Below are 17,071 nucleotides of genomic sequence, written 5' to 3' on the forward strand. Positions count from 1 at the left end.
AAAACATAAGTAAAGTCAATTCAAAAATAAGAAAGGAACATTCAAACGTGATCATTTAAAATCAAACGAAAAGTAATATTGTTATTGATAGAAACGAAAACCAAGTTATCATGAAATGAAAAACATTATTGAATGAAAAAAAAAAATCTAAAAACTTCGAGCTTCAACCGCCACCTTCAACCATTAAACTTCGTGTAATAGATAATTATTTTAAATGTTCGGTATATTTTGGATACATATTAGGAATTGAGATCAAATCTTTGGTACAAATTATTTTTTTGGATTTTGAATGTTCTGGATTATATCAGATATCCATCTAGGTTCAAATTCAGTTCAGATAATACTCATAACCTCAAATATAATAAAATAAGATCTACTCGGTATTTATGTCGGATTTAGATCGGTTCACATTTATTTTTTCGGATCAGATTCGGTTTGGGTTTCTCTACTTTTGACCATATATGACTTTCCAAGAAACACAGGCCAGATAGAGACTTTCCAAGAAAGGAAACTTTTTTTTTTATCGGAAGTTGCTAAAAAGGGAAACGCGGATTCAATTTCGAGTTGGTCTAATACCAGAAAAGTTGGTCTTCATAAGAACTCTTATTTCATTACGCTACTACGGCTATAATTTGAAACGAAATTGTCCAAGAAATGAACAATGACTCGCTTGCGTCTACATGACTCAACCATTACGTTTCGTAATCTTAATCCAGATAGATTTTGACATCGATCCCGTTATCAATAAGAGACTGAACAACAGCTCTGATCTTCCCTTCGAACTTGTCTTGGTCTCTTGGCGTGTAAGAAGCTGTGTACACATCAGCCTCTTTCGCACGCTCGGACAAGATCCTCCCTATGGACATGCACGCAGGGATATCGCATCTCGACCTCAAAACCGCCTTCACGTCCTTTGAGTTCGTTCCCGCGACCGCGACTTGCTTGCACGTGACGCGGTGGGTGAGGGATGCCGAGACGAAACGTTTTGAGATGAAGACGTCGAGCGTGAAGGGCTCCATGTACGCGACGGTGCGTTGCTTAAAGGAGACGTGTTTGTCTGGGTTTTTCGATTTTTTCTCCTTTTGGTATGTGTATGGTCGGCTTGTGTCGTCGTCCACGTAGTCTTCTACGCCGAAGAAACTTCTCGGCGCAAGAACCGTCTGTCAAAAAAATAGGGAAAAAGCTTTAACAGAGACCCGATACTAATAAATATTCAAATCACAGCTGAAACTTAGCGACTAAACAAAATTTCATTAAAATCCATTTAGCCATTGGCATATTAGCCTAAATTGCCAAACTAACAAAGACCAACACAGTAACGAGAGGTAGAACAATGCAGTCAATTACAATTTATGAACTACATACTCGTTAAATAACTCATCTTGCAAACCTTTATCTAGCAAAACAGCAATGAAGAAGCTAAAGTGAGTGGTTTAACATAGGATTTGACAAAAACATCAACAACAAATTTGAGAAACAGTTCCAAGCAGATCTAGCTATGAGATATCAATCAAACTGTGGGTCACTAAGGATTTGGACAAGGCTGTACACATCTGACTACTTCATCTAGTAATTCTAGTAAAAACAAACAAACAAACTACTTGATTAAGTAATCAATCAAAGAGGAAGGAAGGTGGCGTACCCGTCCATTGTGAAATCCACAACTGGTTTGGCACAAGAAAGGTCTAAGCTTTGCTCTGTTACTTCCATAAATTGCTTTACCAATGCCAACCACTTGCTTCAACATCATTATATCTGCAGTGCACATCAAGTGGAGTTGTTCAGACACATAGAAACTAGCTTCTGTCAGAAACGTATGCGTTCCTCTGCTCGTGTTCAGAACAAGCTTCATTACTGACATCCCAACACACTGAGTAGTAGCAGAGAACTAAGCAAACTTAACTTCTCTCAAAGTCTCAATAACAATTCAAAAGATTACAAGATTTGTCATTTCTAAATTTCAAGCAAGATATCAAATTTACAGCTATGTAAAATGCAAAGGATGAAGCAATCGTATGAGATAATCATAACATTTCTACATAGAAATATTCAAATTCAAATCATCTGCAATGCACGCAGTATCTGGAAGCTCAAATTTGGAGAAGATAATACACAATAACGCACACAAAACCACTATAATCGATCAAATTACAAACTGAAATTAGTAGAGAAAAGTGAAAGTCACGAACCGGCGACCTGAAAAAAATCGATGGACAGTGGCACGACTGTTCGATTCTGCAGAGGAGACACTCGGAGAAAGGAGGAGGAGGAGAGAAGTCGCAACTGAAAACCTAAAAACACCTGGTTTTCTCTGGTTTAGTACATTAATTAGAACCCCAACCGAATCAGCTAATTAAACCGGATTGTTTTCGGTTTACGTTGAATTAAAAGCGACGGGGTTTAGTTTTGACTTTTGAGAGGTTCAGAATCAGAACCGAACCTTCACTTCGCGACTCTCATCACTGACTCGCCGTCGCCGTCGCCGTCGCCGTCGACAGCCCCTTAGGCCTCTTCATCGCCGTCACCATTGCTCTCTACTTCTCCATATCCGGTTAGTCTTTGGGTTCTATCGATTCATTTCTATACATTCTTTTCACGTAGATTTTGGTCTTGATTCTCAACTTGCTCTACAATTTTCAGAGTCTATGAAGTTCGTTTACGGAAGCTTCTGTTGGGTCTAGGTTTAGGGGTTTCTCTGTCAACGTTTGTTGTTTGATTCCCGGAGCTTGATCGCTGAGAAAAAGGTGTTAAAACTTTCACTCTCTCTCTTGTTATGAGAAAGGTGTGTTAATCTAATTGAGCTATTCGCCTTTGTCTTTAACAAAAAAAAGTGTCTTTTGGAGTTTTAGGGTGTGAGTAGTAAAGCCATTGGAAAATGCCGCCGAGAAAGAAGCCAAAGTCTTCAGCTTTGAAAACAAACAAACAATCTTCATCCAACCAGTCTTCACAGCCTTCCAGTGTTGGCATCCAGCAGCTGTTCCAAAGACATATTCAGAACTCCCAATCAACTTCCAACTCTCTCGCCTCTAACCCCGTTGTCTCAACGCCTCAAAATCCTCTGAGCACGCCTGATGAGTCCAAAGATGTGGATCGGGAACTCGCGGAGGCGTCTCCTGAGGTCTCCAGAAACGCTAAGCGCTTCAAATTCTCTCCTGGAATGGTGCTTTCTTTTCTTATATCTTGTTTTTTGCAGTTTAATTTGTGATAATTTGTTGCTTGATTACTGCTGACTAATGTAATTGCTAGTGGTCGTGTGATGCTTACTTGTTTCTTTTATCTTGATAGTTGATAAAGCAAAGTCAAGATGATGGTGGCGAAGAGATTACTTGGAAAATATCTCCTGTAGATCAAAGACTTCGCGCAGCTGCTAAGCAGGTTCCTAAGATGATGGACTTGACTGAAAATTCAGTGGGGTTTAAATCTTCTACCCTTCGCCCATGCTCTCTGGACAAGGCATGTTCTGTTTTTTGTTCTTTTGTACTTTTGTCTGTTGTTGACAGAAAATTTATAGCTGTTTCACTCACCTTCTTCGTATTGGAAATGACAGCAGGTAGTGCAGAAGCAATGTCTTACATCTGATATAACTTCCAAGGTGGAGCAGTGGTTATCTTCTCCCTCAAAGAAAGCTTTCAAAAGACCAGCTTTGCCAGCAAATAGGGTTACGGAAAGGGTGAATCCTTCCCTAGATGCAGAGTTTGAGATTGTTAACACTTCTAGTAGTGGAAACAGTCCTTTCCAGACCCCACCGTCACTTTCATGCTCTCACAACAAGGTGAATTTCTTTCTTGATAAACGGATGAATGATGACATTTTGTCTATTTTCTAACGTTGCTCTTGTTTATATTAGCTTCCTTGTACTGTAACATGCAGTGCAGCTTGCAGGGTCACGGGCACTGGACAACATAAAAAGGTAAGAATTGAGAATTGATGCAGTCTTTAGATGTTTGCCGAAGACAGTTTTTAATATGTGTTATTTGTTTTGTTACTTCCAACTGTGGTTGATCAAGACTAGATGCATTATATTGTTTTCTACATTATGTTAATGTATTATTTCTACATGTTACCTCTTTTTGTAGGCCTTGCTTGAACTTCTAGATCAAGTGGAGGATGTCATCTCAGTTGATGACAAAACAGCTGACGATGTGGGGACTGTGGTGCCCCAAATTCGTCTTGAAGATGATAACATCTGTTCCGTTGGTATCTGCAACTCCGTAGACGGAGGGCCAATTGCTCTACTAAAAAAAGATAATTCTGTAAATCCAGATAGCTATTTCCTTGTATTGGAGGTACAGTTAGCCTTTATCATACTTGGGTTACTTATGTGGTTTTTATGTGAAAGTTGCTCATTATCCCCAGTTTTACTTCAGGTATCTGAGAAACGTGGCCTGGCTGGCTCTTCTAGGGTCCAGTGTCCTTATAAGGTTTGCATATATTACAGGGTTTCTTTCTTTCTTGTACATGCTTATATTTGCTGACCAAATTTCTCTCAGGTTCTTCGCTTGCTAGACGAGCGCACTGGAAAAGAATGCGCTTTGTATCTCTGGGATGAATGGTACTTTTCTTTTAGATAGGGAGATCTGTGCTTTTCAGATCAATTTGCTTCAAAAATATTAAGTGGTCTTTGATCCTTCACTCAATGTACTACACCTTGTTTTTGATGTCTTGGTCTCGTATGCTCTTGCCATTTCTATTCTAATTGTGGGCTGATAACATGCTACACACTTTTGTTGTTGTTAATCTTGGTAGTCTCTTGGCGTATGGGGGAGCTTAGAATCATCTATTCAATTCCCAGTTGCTGAAACTTGGTTAACTAGCCTGTGTTGCGTCCTGAATACTTGACGGTTATTGTTCCCAGGTTTTACAGCACTGTATCACCAGGAGATTCCATCAATGTTATTGGAGACTTTGACGGAGAGGGCAAGTGTGACGTAGACCATCAAAATAATTTCTTAATTGTTCATCCTGATACCCTTGTTGCTGGAACTAAGGTAACTTCTGATTGAAAATACCAATCTTCTGTGCACTTAATTTTTTTTTCTGCCTTTGTTGGGAATAACGGTTTTGTCTTTCAGGTTGCAGCAAGTTTTGGTTGTCCAAGGAGAACCGTGCTAGATGAGAGGCTAAGATCCAATGAACACGCTACAGCTGCCTTGCTTGGAACCTTGCTGCATCAAGTTTTTCAGGTTTAATGCAGTATGAAATATTTGATGAAATTATGTTGGACAATGAGTATTTTGTTTTATTTCTTGCATTTGTAGTGCAGTGATCTGTACTGTACATTTCCTCTTTAACAGGCAGGTCTCACGCAAGAGTCTCCATCTGCAGATGGTTTGCAGGAATATGCGAGCATGGTGATTAAGAATAATATTGAGAGCTTATATGCATGTGGAGGTTGGTTACTACATTACATGTTCCTACCATGCATTTATTATATAGCTAGAATACCTCTTATTTATATATTATACTTTTGAGTTAGTATAGCTACGCTACCTCTTAGTATATTGGAGTTTGAAATTAATATGGCTATAATACTTCTCGAGTTATTTTGGAATCATTGTGCTTTGAGGGTTCAATGAAATGCACTTTATCATTTTCTTATCTGGTCATATGCTCTCTACAGTGCATGAGCGAGGCGTGAAAGCAACCTTACACGAAGCTATCCCAAAAATGTTGAATTGGATTCATCACTTCCGAGATTCGAAGGTGCACCTGTATTTTCCTATTGATGATTCTTTCTTGAGTTTATCTTAGATGTTATATTACTGTTTCCTTAGATGAACATTAAAAGAATGGTTACTCTTCTGCTTGGCTGTCCTTCAGATATTTTTTAGATTTGTCTCGCTTAGGCTCTTACATATTTTCATTGTGTTATGCTCTTATGATGTGCTGGAATTTTTTCCTTGGTGCATGTGCTAGTATGATAATCACATATTTGTTTTAATGCTACTTTTAGCTACATATATCTAATAACAAGTAAATAACCAGATTCGTAGCCACCGTCACTTTTTATTTATTTTAGTATTTGAGTGGCATCTAATGAAACCTTTGAGGTAGTTTTTGCATGCTTTTCTTTCTCTTATTTCTTCCCCTTTAAAGTCATGTTTTCTAATAACTCTATAGGCAGAAACATCTTTAACTCATGGCATGGTCATTATTAACAGGACTCAACAATATCAAATGTTAATTTTGGGTCTACTAATGGGCAGCGAATGGTAAAGATATCAGAGGTGAATATCTCTTCCTACTCTCTCTCTCCCTTCTTTCTTCTTAGGATTTCATATCTTTCAGGTGAAGAATAGAACCAATTTGTTGATTCAAATGTTTCTTATTTTGTTGTTCCAAGCGGATGCATAAACCACATCTTAAATTTCCATCAGAACTGGTGTTTATTCAAAGCACTCTCTTCTTATGAGAATTCTGTTATGTAAATAAGCAAAATGTATTACCTCAGGTAATTGACATTGAGGAGATGTCATGGGCCCCTAAATATGGTCTGAAAGGAATGGTTGATGCTTCAGTCAGAGTGATAGTTGGGTCTGACATGAACACAGCGAATGAGAAACTAATGCCTCTTGAGTTTAAATCTGGAAAGGCTCCTAATGGGCAGGTTTGTATGGAGATCTATCTAGATATTCGGTTGAAATTTAAAAGTTAGAATAGCCTTTTGACAGCGAAGTGCTTGGTCTTTATTGTGTTATGCAGGCATCAATGGAACATTGTGCACAGGTGATCTTGTACACGCTCCTTATGTCTGAGAGGTGCTTTATGTGTCGTCTTTCTTTCTTTTGCTGACATCAGTTAATATTTTTTCTGTGTCCATCTCACAGTTTCCAATTTTCAGGTACCTAAAGCATATTGACAATGGCCTTCTGTATTATCTACAGTCAGATCAGACACAGGTGAGTCTAAACTTTTGTGTGCCTTTCTTTGGTCTCAAGATATTGGAAGTGGCTAAGCTTTCATTTCTCACTTGTAAAAGGGAATTTCTGTTCAAAGATCAGATTTGGTGGGTCTGATTATTCGTCGTAATGAACTTGCAAATGACATCCTCGTCGCATCAACAACCCAACAACTGCCACCAATGTTACGGGTATGCTTTGATGTCCAGTAATGAATTTTTTTTCTAGTGAATATTTACGAGATAATGGTATGGTTTTATTATTTTGATGCTAGAATCCAAATATGTGCCGTAACTGTCGCCATCTGGACGCCTGCACGATTTATCATAAGGTATTATATTTTTTCCTATGATGAATAATAGACCGTTGGTTTAGATTACATTCTTTATACTAGACCTGGATTTCCATTTTGTTAATCTGCTGCTGTATATTAGACTTTTCGTTGGTCAGAGTCATTGTGCATGTAAATTCTGAGAGCAAACTACATGTTTTTAGCATGTTTCGGGGAGTGGTAGAACGTCCATCTTTATGGTGTTGAACTTTCATCATATCTTATTGGATTAAAGCTTCTAAAACATCTTATCTGCTTGACCAGGCAGATGGTGGAAACACGGAGAGTAGCGGACTCGCCGATCTCTTTGACGCACATGTATCTCATCTTTCAACTTTGCATTTTAAATTCATACGACACTGGAACAGACTGATTGACTTGGAAGCTAGAGAGATGAAGGTCAGTCTTGAATACCAGCTATTTTTACTGGAGTACAAACTCAGCGGTCGTTTCTGATTTGGAGACCTTATATCTAAGTTATTTTACAGCTTCCCAGGAAAGATATTGCACATCCACATGGTTCAAAGGGCAGCGACTCAGCTAGTCATCTTTCTTCTATGGTTCTTGACATGAAAGATGGGTTTCAGCATCATAGCTCTCATAAAGATTCTAGATTCATTTATCGTTTTGTACGTCAAAACTCATCTGAATCTAGAGAAAGAGTACCCATCGAAGATACGACTAGGACTGGAACCACTGCAGCTGATGACCTGGATTGCAGACTTAAAACAGGAGACCGCGTGGTACTATTATTTTTTTCATTGTTTTTTTTGGTCATGGCTAAGAACCAATAAAGTTAGCTGCACTAGAGAGTATTCTTCTTAGTTTATGCTGTTTCACTTTTTTTGTTTATAAATTTTCATGTCCAGATTCTTCGCACAGAAGTCAGCCACCTAACAGTTGCAAATGGAATTATAGCAGAGATTAGTCGCACTCATGTATCAGTAAGTACATTCCTCATTCCTCCTAAGTTTTCCTTAAACAGTTTGTGGTTTTAGCTTAGTTTGTCTGGTACAATTGATCTTATTCTTACTCAGACATATCTAAAGAGTCCTGGTTTTTCCTTTTTCTTTGTTAATCCTTAGGTTTCTTTTTCCAAGCGTTTACGTCTTCCTTGGAGTGAGCCTTCTTCTGAGGTGGCCAATCTCACTAATGAGTTATGGCGAATTTACAAGGATGAATTCATGACATCATTTTCAATTATGAGGTGATTTAGTCATTTATGTTTCATTCACTTATTGATCCTACCTACATGCGCTGTCACGATATTGATTCAATATCTTCATATTCTTCAAGGTTCAATCTCATGCAGCTTTTCATACAAAGCATACATACCATTGGCATCAGGAAAATGATTGTGGATCTTGAGGTGATTTGTCTGGTTCATCTTTTTCAGTTTTCCCGTTGTTACCATGATGCTATTTGTTTCTTAGATTCTTCTTTACATGCTTCATTTTTCTTCTTTCTTCCATGTCTCTGTAGCCTCCTAGATTTGACAATGGATCTATACTGAGCCAGGATCCAGCAATATCATATATTTGGTCAGAAAAGAGCTTAAATAATGATCAGCGTCAAGCTATACTAAAGGTCATTGCATGATTATGTTTGATTGTTCTCTTGTTTAACGCGCTATTCTTAACGCATTTTGTGTACAAAACTCATGAAGGACTTGCTTTATTTAATTTTCAGATACTGACTGCGAAGGACTATGCGTTAATCTTAGGAATGCCTGGAACAGGGAAAACCTCCACAATGGTCCATGCTGTGAAAGCTTTGTTGATCAGAGGTTCATCTATTCTGCTGGCATCTTACACAAACTCTGCAGTTGATAATCTACTTATCAAATTAAAAGCACAGGTCCTTTATCCTCTAGCTAACCTTCTTATATTTTTTTCTGGATTATGACTCTTTCATCCATCTCCACAGTATTTATAATTATCTTGTCACTCTGTATCTTGTCGGTGAATAAACTGCATAAGTTTTTGTTCTTAAGAAAGAGTTAAAAAATGTCTTCTTCAAGTGCCTACTTCTAGACATATAGGAATATATTTAATACATATGACATACTATCTTGGATACATTTGCAGGGAATTGAGTTTTTACGTATTGGAAGAGACGAGGCTGTACACGAAGAAGTTCGAGAAAGTTGCTTTTCGGGTATGAAAATAATCTTCGAACTATTATAGCTTCGAAGTCTTATAGGTATAGTCTGGACTTATCTTTGTGGCAGCTATGGATATGTGCAGTGTCGACGACATCAAAACAAAGTTGGACCAGGTCAAAGTTGTGGCCTCTACTTGTCTGGGAATCAATAGTCCATACCTTGTGAATAGGCGATTTGACGTATGCATTATTGATGAAGCCGGCCAAATTGCCCTCCCTGTATGATCTCTCATCTCACTTATGTGTAAGAATTGAAAGAAAGAGTGGACACAATTGAGTTAACTGTTATTGTTTCTTGTACTGATCAGGTATCAATAGGACCTTTGCTGTTTGCCTCTACATTTGTACTTGTTGGCGACCACTATCAACTACCGCCACTAGTGCAGGTAAGCAAGCATTTACCACCTCTTTTGAAATATCTCCCCCTTTTTCCAGTAACTTCAGCATCCGTGTTGTGTTTTATGAAATTAGAGTACAGAGGCTAGAGAGAATGGGATGGGGATAAGCTTGTTTCGTAGGTTATCAGAAGCTCATCCTCAGGCAATTTCAATGTTACAAAACCAGGTTATTAGCCTTATCTACTGGGATTGGCTTATGTTAGTATTAGGCTTGTACCATTTTGTTTTACCAAGACAATTTTTAATGTGCAGTACCGAATGTGTCGAGGTATTATGGAACTATCAAATGCCTTGATATATGGAGACAGATTGTGCTGTGGTTCCGCTGAAGTAGCTAATGCCACACTTGTTCTTTCTACTTCCAGTTCTAATTCGCCATGGCTTAGGAAGGTCAGTGTGTTGTCCTTATACGTTTTATAAATTAGAGCATCTTCAAGCAACTAATAATCTAATAACTAATAAGCATCTTAATTGTTTTTGTCATTAGGTTCTGGAGCCAGCGAGAACAGTTGTATTTATTAACACAGGTTGGTGGTACTTGCTAGTTACTTTTTCTTCACATGAGCTCTTGGATTTTTCATGAGATTAAATGATAAGGTTTTCCAGATATGCTGCGTGCTTTTGAAGCCAGGGATCAGAATGCGATCAACAATCCAGTTGAAGCTTCAATAATAGCTGAGGTACTGTAAAAATATGAAAGATGCATTGAAAGTAAAAGAAAACATGAGCGAACTTTGGTAATGCTTTAAACTTAGATTGTGGAGGAGCTAGTTAACAATGGAGTGGATAGTAAAGATATTGGAATCATTACTCCTTATAATTCACAAGCGAGCCTCATTCAACACGCAATTCCAACGGCGTCTGTGGAGATACATACTATTGACAAGTATCAGGTTTGGCTCTAAGACTCTTACCGTTCTGTTCTCAAGCATTTTGATTTTGGTAAGCCATCCTTTTGATGAGATCACATGGTTTTAGGGAAGAGATAAAGACTGCATAATAGTATCCTTTGTGAGATCGAGAGAGAAACCAAGGAGTTCTGGCTCTTCACTGCTCGGAGATTGGCATAGGATCAACGTTGCTTTGACACGAGCCAAGGTGAGAGAAGGAGAACATATGTGGTGTTGAGTAATGTTTTTTTCAATTAGTGACATAATGTTTTGTTTGGTTTGGTTTGCACAGAAAAAGTTGATAATGGTGGGATCACAAAGAACACTATCAAAAGTTCCACTCCTGATGCTTCTGCTGAAGAAGGTTAAAGAGCAGTCAGGTATCTTGACTCTTTCTCCGGGGGATCTAAAACCATAACAAGTGATCAAGAAGTATCTTCGTTTCTGCCCAAAAGGAATGGAAGTGTATAATCAAATTGATGTATTTTCCGAGTCCAGTTTTGTTGATAAAAAAAGAAATCATGAGGGCATCTAACACATGCACAGTTCCATTATCAACATAGTTGTCTGTTTAAGGAGAGTGTAGGACACAAGCTAGTATTCAGTAACTATATAACAAGCGAAATCATTCAAAGCCCTCACTCATCTTAAGATCATTTCTTCATTGACTGAAATTTTTTATTGGACCTAAGAAGAGAATAACTGAAATATTCATGCTCTATCAACCAATCAAGTTTAGCAATAGATGTATTTCAAATATTTGCATCTACACCACATACTATCATATCAATATTATTTTATTGTTTTCAACCATCTCTGTTATTCATGAAACAGAAAACATTATGTGTTCTTTCGTCTTAAACCAAAAGCAATGAGCCACTAAGCTCAATTATTACAGCCACACACACACACACCAAAGATACACAAACTAGCCATGTCTAGAGGTCGAACCTCCTTATTACATCACTCTCTTCGTCGAAAAGCAACAGCTTAGCCCTGAAGACCAATAATACCTGCAAAATGGTAGTAACCAAAGTTCAATCAGTTGATCCTTTCTAAGTCTATTAGTAGATCGAATGAGAAGTCATCAAGATTGAGACTAAATTCCCACAAGCCTATAGTAGTTTTATCTGTAGTCTACCAAGGCGAGCGTTGAGTTGCCAGAGAGAATCCACAACAAAAAAGGTGAGAAAAATGGTTTAGCTCTACTTACCACAAGCAACACGGCCGCCTGCGTTTCCAGTAGACAAGCTGAGTTCATGGCCTCCTGAAAAATTTAAATATCCAATGAGAGTTTAGATAGTGTTGTTAGGATGGATGTTGAGTCCAGTAGATGTCCTCATATGGAGAATGTAAAAAGGATCTTAAATAGCCATAGGTCATTACCCTTTCCGAGGTCATCAGGGTCTGCGTGGACAACAACGGCCCTTCCGACAATAGAGTTTGGACCACTAAGGGGAATCTGTGGAACAAACACAACAAATTGGTTCACTAAAGCAGTTTCGTAAAAGGAAAAAAAAAAGAGAGAATAAAATAGGTAACAGAGCTATGAACCTGGCTGTCAGTGATTGTGAAGGTGGCAGTTCCTGAGACAGCAAAAAGAAAGAAGAAGATTTTGTGTAAACCCATGAACACTAAAGCTGGTCTAAAGATGAGAAACGTTCTACAAAACAGCTCTAAAGAAGCTTGAGATCAGAGGAGAAGAAGAAGAAAAAGAAAAAAATACCATCATCCCCAACAATGATGTTTCCTAGATCGCCAGCATGACGATTAGCATCCTCCGGTGCACCGTGAGTTTTACCATCAGGGTTGAAATGTGGACCTAGAATAGAAGATTGACCCAAGGATTAACAAGACTTTGACAAGAAAAAATTACAGCTCCGGATTAGGAACATAAACAAACAAAAAAAGTTCAATTAGATGATTCAAAACCATGTAGACAAAACACCATCATCTTCATCTCTTAAAGTTTCTTAGCCATAACAAAAAATTCCAGGTTAGTTTACAAGAGGCAGAAGAGTAGTACCGGTAGACATGCAACCGTTAGTGGTGTCACCAAGAGCATGGACATGGAAACCATGGAGACCAGGTTTAAGGCCAGAAACAGTTCCTGTCACAGTAGTGGCACCTGCAACACCAACACAGTAATTCAATCTTCATAAGAGTTAAAAGGATGGCTTAAAATAAAAGCGTTTTTTTTTTTTTTGTTAAAAAGGTACCGTTTCCTTCATGGGTGAAGAAGATGGTCCCCTTAACACCCTCACTGCTGTTCAGAACTGCAACTCCCTTGGCCATAGTTTTGTGATCCTTTGTGATCTGTAAATCCAACAGAACAAATCATTCATCTCAACATATATATACAACATGTACAATCCAGAGACAAAAAAAATGGTTCAACAAATACATTAAGATGCTCCCTTTATTTAAACACTAATCTTATTATAAGCTTGATGCACAGACACAAAAAAAAAAACAGATCTTTATGTAAACCCATAAAAGATTTATCGATTAGAAAAAAAAATCACAAACTGGACATGGGATCATCATCAGGATGTTCTATTGGTAAACTGTTTCAAGTTTTCAAATGAAAAGCTTAAGCCTTTTTTTCTTACCCAAAAGATAACAAGGAAGGAATCAATAGATCCACCGATCATAAAATTTGAAAAAGCATTTACTGAAAGATCTAAGCGTAGATTCAGGCAACCATGTGAATAATAGATCTAAAGAATCCATGTGGTTAATCAATCTAAGATAACATCCATGATCCATAGTGACATAATAAAGGGAGTCAAAACATACCTCAGGGTACCCCTTTGGAAGTGAATAAGATGAAATGCCTTGGAAGTGAATAATCTGGGGGGAGAAGCTGCTTTGTGGTTGCTGGTTTGTCTTTGTGTACTTGTATATAGGCACGAGAGGTCGACATGTGGGTAGGTGTTCGCTATTTTTTTTTAAATTTAATTAATTAATTTTCTGTTTAATTAATAATAACCACCCAGGTGTGGTCTGGTCAGGATAATCCAAGCTAGATAGATGAGATAGGTCTTTGACTTTCACTGTCATCATATATCTCTTTCTGGGCTCAAATGGGCTCTCTGAATATTGAAAAAGTGGGCTTTCTGAATTCTGAACTTGTGGGCTACCCATTCGAAAATTGGTAGATTCTCTCACTCACTCACAAGATCACAGTGAGTTTTGTGGATGAGCTGCTGTGTTTGCAACACAAATTAAACTTGAGTGAGAAAAGCTACTATACTCGTCAGTTGGGATGAAATTAATAAAGCACATGAAACATAAATAAGTTTTTTTTCATTTTTTAAGGTTAAAAATGTAAAGATATTATTACCAAGTTTTAAGTTTTTGACAGAATTACAGAGGTTAACGAGAAATAGAGAAACGAAAATAAAATTTTAAACACAAACTCAATCTAGTTAGACAGACACAACAACCAAAACCGCTATCCCGAGGCTCGACTAAGTCAGCACAACAGCTAGCAACAAAAGAACGAGCCAAGTTCAACCGAGAGTCGGAAAGATAAATATAAGTTGTGGAGGAGGATCTCTATACTGCTTCTAGGAGATGAACAAGTTAAAAAGCTGATAAATTGTAAGAGAGAGTTTTTTTTTATCCTAATAATTGAGAAATAGATTATAGATCCCACACTACATTTGTCAGAGATAGCACCTGCATATTATAATAAGACCATTAAACATAAAATTCGTTTTGCCAGTGCTATATATATATATATATATGTATAGATATCTTTTAGCGTAACGTTTTGATTTCGTTGACGAGTAATTTGCCCGTTATTAGGTACAACAAATAATATATACTAGGTAATAATCCGCGCCTTGCGTGGAGTTATACGGGATAAGAGATATATTTGTTTTAAACTAAAGATATAACATATTTTTTAGTCATTATACAAACTACATATGTAATTTAAAAAAAAAACTATAGAAACGTTATTGTAAATAAAAAACACCTAAATTAATTTAATGTTGTATACTTATAGGGAAATTCTCTCAAATAGCCATTTTTTAAGTTTTTGTCACAAAATAGCCCTTAAAAAATTAAAAGACCAAAATAGTCTTTTTGTTTTGAAATTTTTAATTTTTATTTTTTTAAATTTGAAATTTTATCCTCAAAATCCCATCTTTTAATTATAAACCCTAAGTCTACATTAGTTAACCCTAGGGTAAAAATACATTTTTACTTTTTAATAAAACTTATTTTGGTCATTTTATTCATTGAAAGCTATTTTGTGATAAAAACTTAAAAAATGTTATCCTAGGAAATTTCTCATACTTTAAGGTTAGTATATGAATACCTTGTGTAGTTTTAGAAGGTGTTAAATGATTAAACATGATTATTTGAATCACTGATACAATGGACAATAACTAAAAATTGATTAGTCATTACACAAAACCTGAAACAATATTCCCACTGCATATAACCATGTTTCAAAATTATAGTTGAAAAAAGATCTACAATTAAAAAAATTGTTATGGAGATTATAGTAAGCTAATTTATATATACATATAAAAGGTATTTTGCGGCACTTGCTTGTCCCTCACATAGGTTTCTTATATAATGGGAAATTGAGAATAATGAGATGGGATTAGACTCCTTCGATAAGATCCACATGAATGATTGAGTGAAAAGTTGCTGAGAAAGTTAGTAATTCCTTCTGCTAAGAATGGTTCAAATTGATGAATCAAATCCTTTTCCACCGTCGCGTGTATCATATCACCATGTTATAACGAAGATGAACTCAACGTTAGTTGGGCCAAATAAATCAAACACCAAAACACTAAAACCTAACTATTTACTATTTGTTCAATCATTTATTGATGGAAACATATAATTCATTACGAAATTTTTTTAAAACTAATAAATTAGTGATTCAGGTAAAAATTATTAATAAATCAATGACTAAGCTAAAACCTAATAAAAACATGATAAATAAACAAAATTGACTAAAATCATGGAAAACATGACAAATAAGCAAAATAAAAATAATTATATATCTAATTACATACTTTATAGTTATAGTATTTAAATTAATAAATTATGGACTCAGCTAAAAACTATTAATAAATTAATGACTTAGCTTAAACCTAATTAAAAGTTGACAAATAAGCAAAATTACCTAAAATCATAGAAATCATGAAAAATAAATTAAATCACTTCATAAATAATAGTATAGATGCATGTAATAATGATAAATTGTGAACTTCGAAGATATTAATTGTGTTTACTGAACTTTGATTGGTTAAAAATTATGGAAAATAGCTAATCACAGAAAACAATGTATTTATAGTCAAGAGTTTACGTATTTTCTTAATATGTGTGAAAACTCCAAAACATACATTATTTTGAAATAGAATGAGTATTTTATTTATAACTGTTTTGTCATTTTGCACCAATCTGAGCTTATGTGTAACAAAGCAACTATTTTGGGTTATATACCAATTTGAACTATATATCACAAATAAAGCCATTTTGGTTAAACCAATTTGATAGACTGTAAAATAGACAAATATGCGCTGATTTTAGGTAAAACAGAAAAAGACGAATAGTTCAATAAATGGCTTTTGTTTTGTAGTCACAATTTTCTTCTACTACTATTTTGTGATTTTGCAGCTTAATCATTTTGAGACTAGGTAATAACCCGCGCCTTGCGCGGAGTTATACGGGATAAGAGATATATTTGTTTTAAACTAAAGATATAACATAGTTTTTAGTCATTATACAAACTACATATGTAATTTAAAAAAAAACTATAGAAACGTTATTGTAAATAAAAAACACCTAAATTAATTTAATGTTGTATACTTATAGGGAAATTCTCTCAAATAGCCATTTTTTAAGTTTTTGTCACAAAATAACCCTTAAAAAAGAAAAAGACCAAAATAGTCTTTTTTGTTTTGAAATTTTTAATTTTTATTTTTTTAAATTTGAAATTTTATCCTCAAAATCCCACCTTTTAATTATAAACCCTAAGTCTACATTAGTTAACCCTAGGGTAAAAATACATTTTTACTTTTTAATAAAACTTATTTTGGTCATTTTATTCATTGAAAGCTATTTTGTGATAAAAACTTAAAAAATGTTATCCTAGGAAATTTCTCATACTTTAAGGTTAGTATATGAATACCTTGTGTAGTTTTAGAAGGTGTTAAATGATTAAACATGATTATTTGAATCACTGATACAATGGACAATAACTAAAAATTGATTAGTCATTACACAAAACCTGAAACAATATTCCCACTTCATATAACCATGTTTCAAAATTATAGTTGAAAAAAGATCTACAATTAAAAAAATTGGTATGGAGATTATAGTGAGATTATAGTAAGCTAATTTATATATACATATAAAAGG

General features: G+C 35.8%; 3 protein-coding genes across 7 annotated transcripts; 1 reads left to right on the forward strand and 2 right to left on the reverse strand.

The window, feature by feature from the left end:
- Positions 1–573: 573 nt before the first annotated feature.
- LOC106309825 lies at positions 574–2,278 on the reverse strand. Of its 3 annotated transcripts, none has more exons than XM_013746960.1 (3): positions 2,197–2,278; positions 1,643–1,755; positions 574–1,160 (listed from the first exon to the last, which is right to left on the reverse strand). In XM_013746960.1, exons 2-3 carry the CDS (start codon positions 1,748–1,750, stop codon positions 708–710), a joined length of 561 nt encoding a protein of 186 aa, XP_013602414.1. In that variant the 5' UTR covers positions 1,751–1,755; positions 2,197–2,278; the 3' UTR covers positions 574–707. The 3 variants fall into 3 exon arrangements, with proteins under 3 accessions (XP_013602414.1, XP_013602415.1, XP_013602413.1); XM_013746961.1 differs by having other exon boundaries at positions 2,190–2,278; XM_013746959.1 differs by lacking the exon at positions 2,197–2,278 and having other exon boundaries at positions 1,643–1,858.
- A 147-nt stretch (positions 2,279–2,425) lies between these two features.
- On the forward strand, positions 2,426–11,582 carry LOC106311994 (DNA replication ATP-dependent helicase/nuclease DNA2). Of its 3 annotated transcripts, none has more exons than XM_013749359.1 (36): positions 2,426–2,551; positions 2,641–2,744; positions 2,850–3,160; positions 3,286–3,453; positions 3,548–3,772; positions 3,848–3,910; positions 4,077–4,286; positions 4,368–4,421; positions 4,491–4,552; positions 4,856–4,988; positions 5,073–5,183; positions 5,295–5,391; positions 5,621–5,703; positions 6,162–6,227; positions 6,452–6,607; positions 6,703–6,758; positions 6,842–6,899; positions 6,980–7,090; positions 7,174–7,230; positions 7,495–7,629; positions 7,719–7,973; positions 8,100–8,174; positions 8,316–8,437; positions 8,527–8,599; positions 8,713–8,817; positions 8,920–9,087; positions 9,318–9,387; positions 9,461–9,612; positions 9,702–9,779; positions 9,865–9,957; positions 10,044–10,181; positions 10,279–10,318; positions 10,398–10,471; positions 10,547–10,684; positions 10,770–10,889; positions 10,974–11,582. In XM_013749359.1, exons 3-36 carry the CDS (start codon positions 2,876–2,878, stop codon positions 11,097–11,099), a joined length of 3,957 nt encoding a protein of 1,318 aa, XP_013604813.1. In that variant the 5' UTR covers positions 2,426–2,551; positions 2,641–2,744; positions 2,850–2,875; the 3' UTR covers positions 11,100–11,582. The 3 variants fall into 3 exon arrangements, with proteins under 3 accessions (XP_013604813.1, XP_013604814.1, XP_013604815.1); XM_013749360.1 differs by having other exon boundaries at positions 3,551–3,772; XM_013749361.1 differs by lacking the exons at positions 2,426–2,551; positions 2,641–2,744; positions 2,850–3,160 and having other exon boundaries at positions 3,289–3,453; positions 3,551–3,772; positions 3,871–3,910.
- Positions 11,461–13,588, reverse strand: LOC106311995 (superoxide dismutase [Cu-Zn]). Its single transcript, XM_013749362.1, has 8 exons — positions 13,481–13,588; positions 12,901–12,997; positions 12,708–12,809; positions 12,408–12,503; positions 12,236–12,267; positions 12,068–12,143; positions 11,895–11,948; positions 11,461–11,694 (listed from the first exon to the last, which is right to left on the reverse strand). Exons 2-8 carry the CDS (start codon positions 12,974–12,976, stop codon positions 11,672–11,674), a joined length of 459 nt encoding a protein of 152 aa, XP_013604816.1. The 5' UTR covers positions 12,977–12,997; positions 13,481–13,588; the 3' UTR covers positions 11,461–11,671.
- Positions 13,589–17,071: the final 3,483 nt, after the last annotated feature.

This window comes from Brassica oleracea, chromosome C8 (genome assembly GCF_000695525.1).
Source record: "Brassica oleracea var. oleracea cultivar TO1000 chromosome C8, BOL, whole genome shotgun sequence".
Taxonomy (NCBI): domain Eukaryota; kingdom Viridiplantae; phylum Streptophyta; class Magnoliopsida; order Brassicales; family Brassicaceae; genus Brassica; species Brassica oleracea.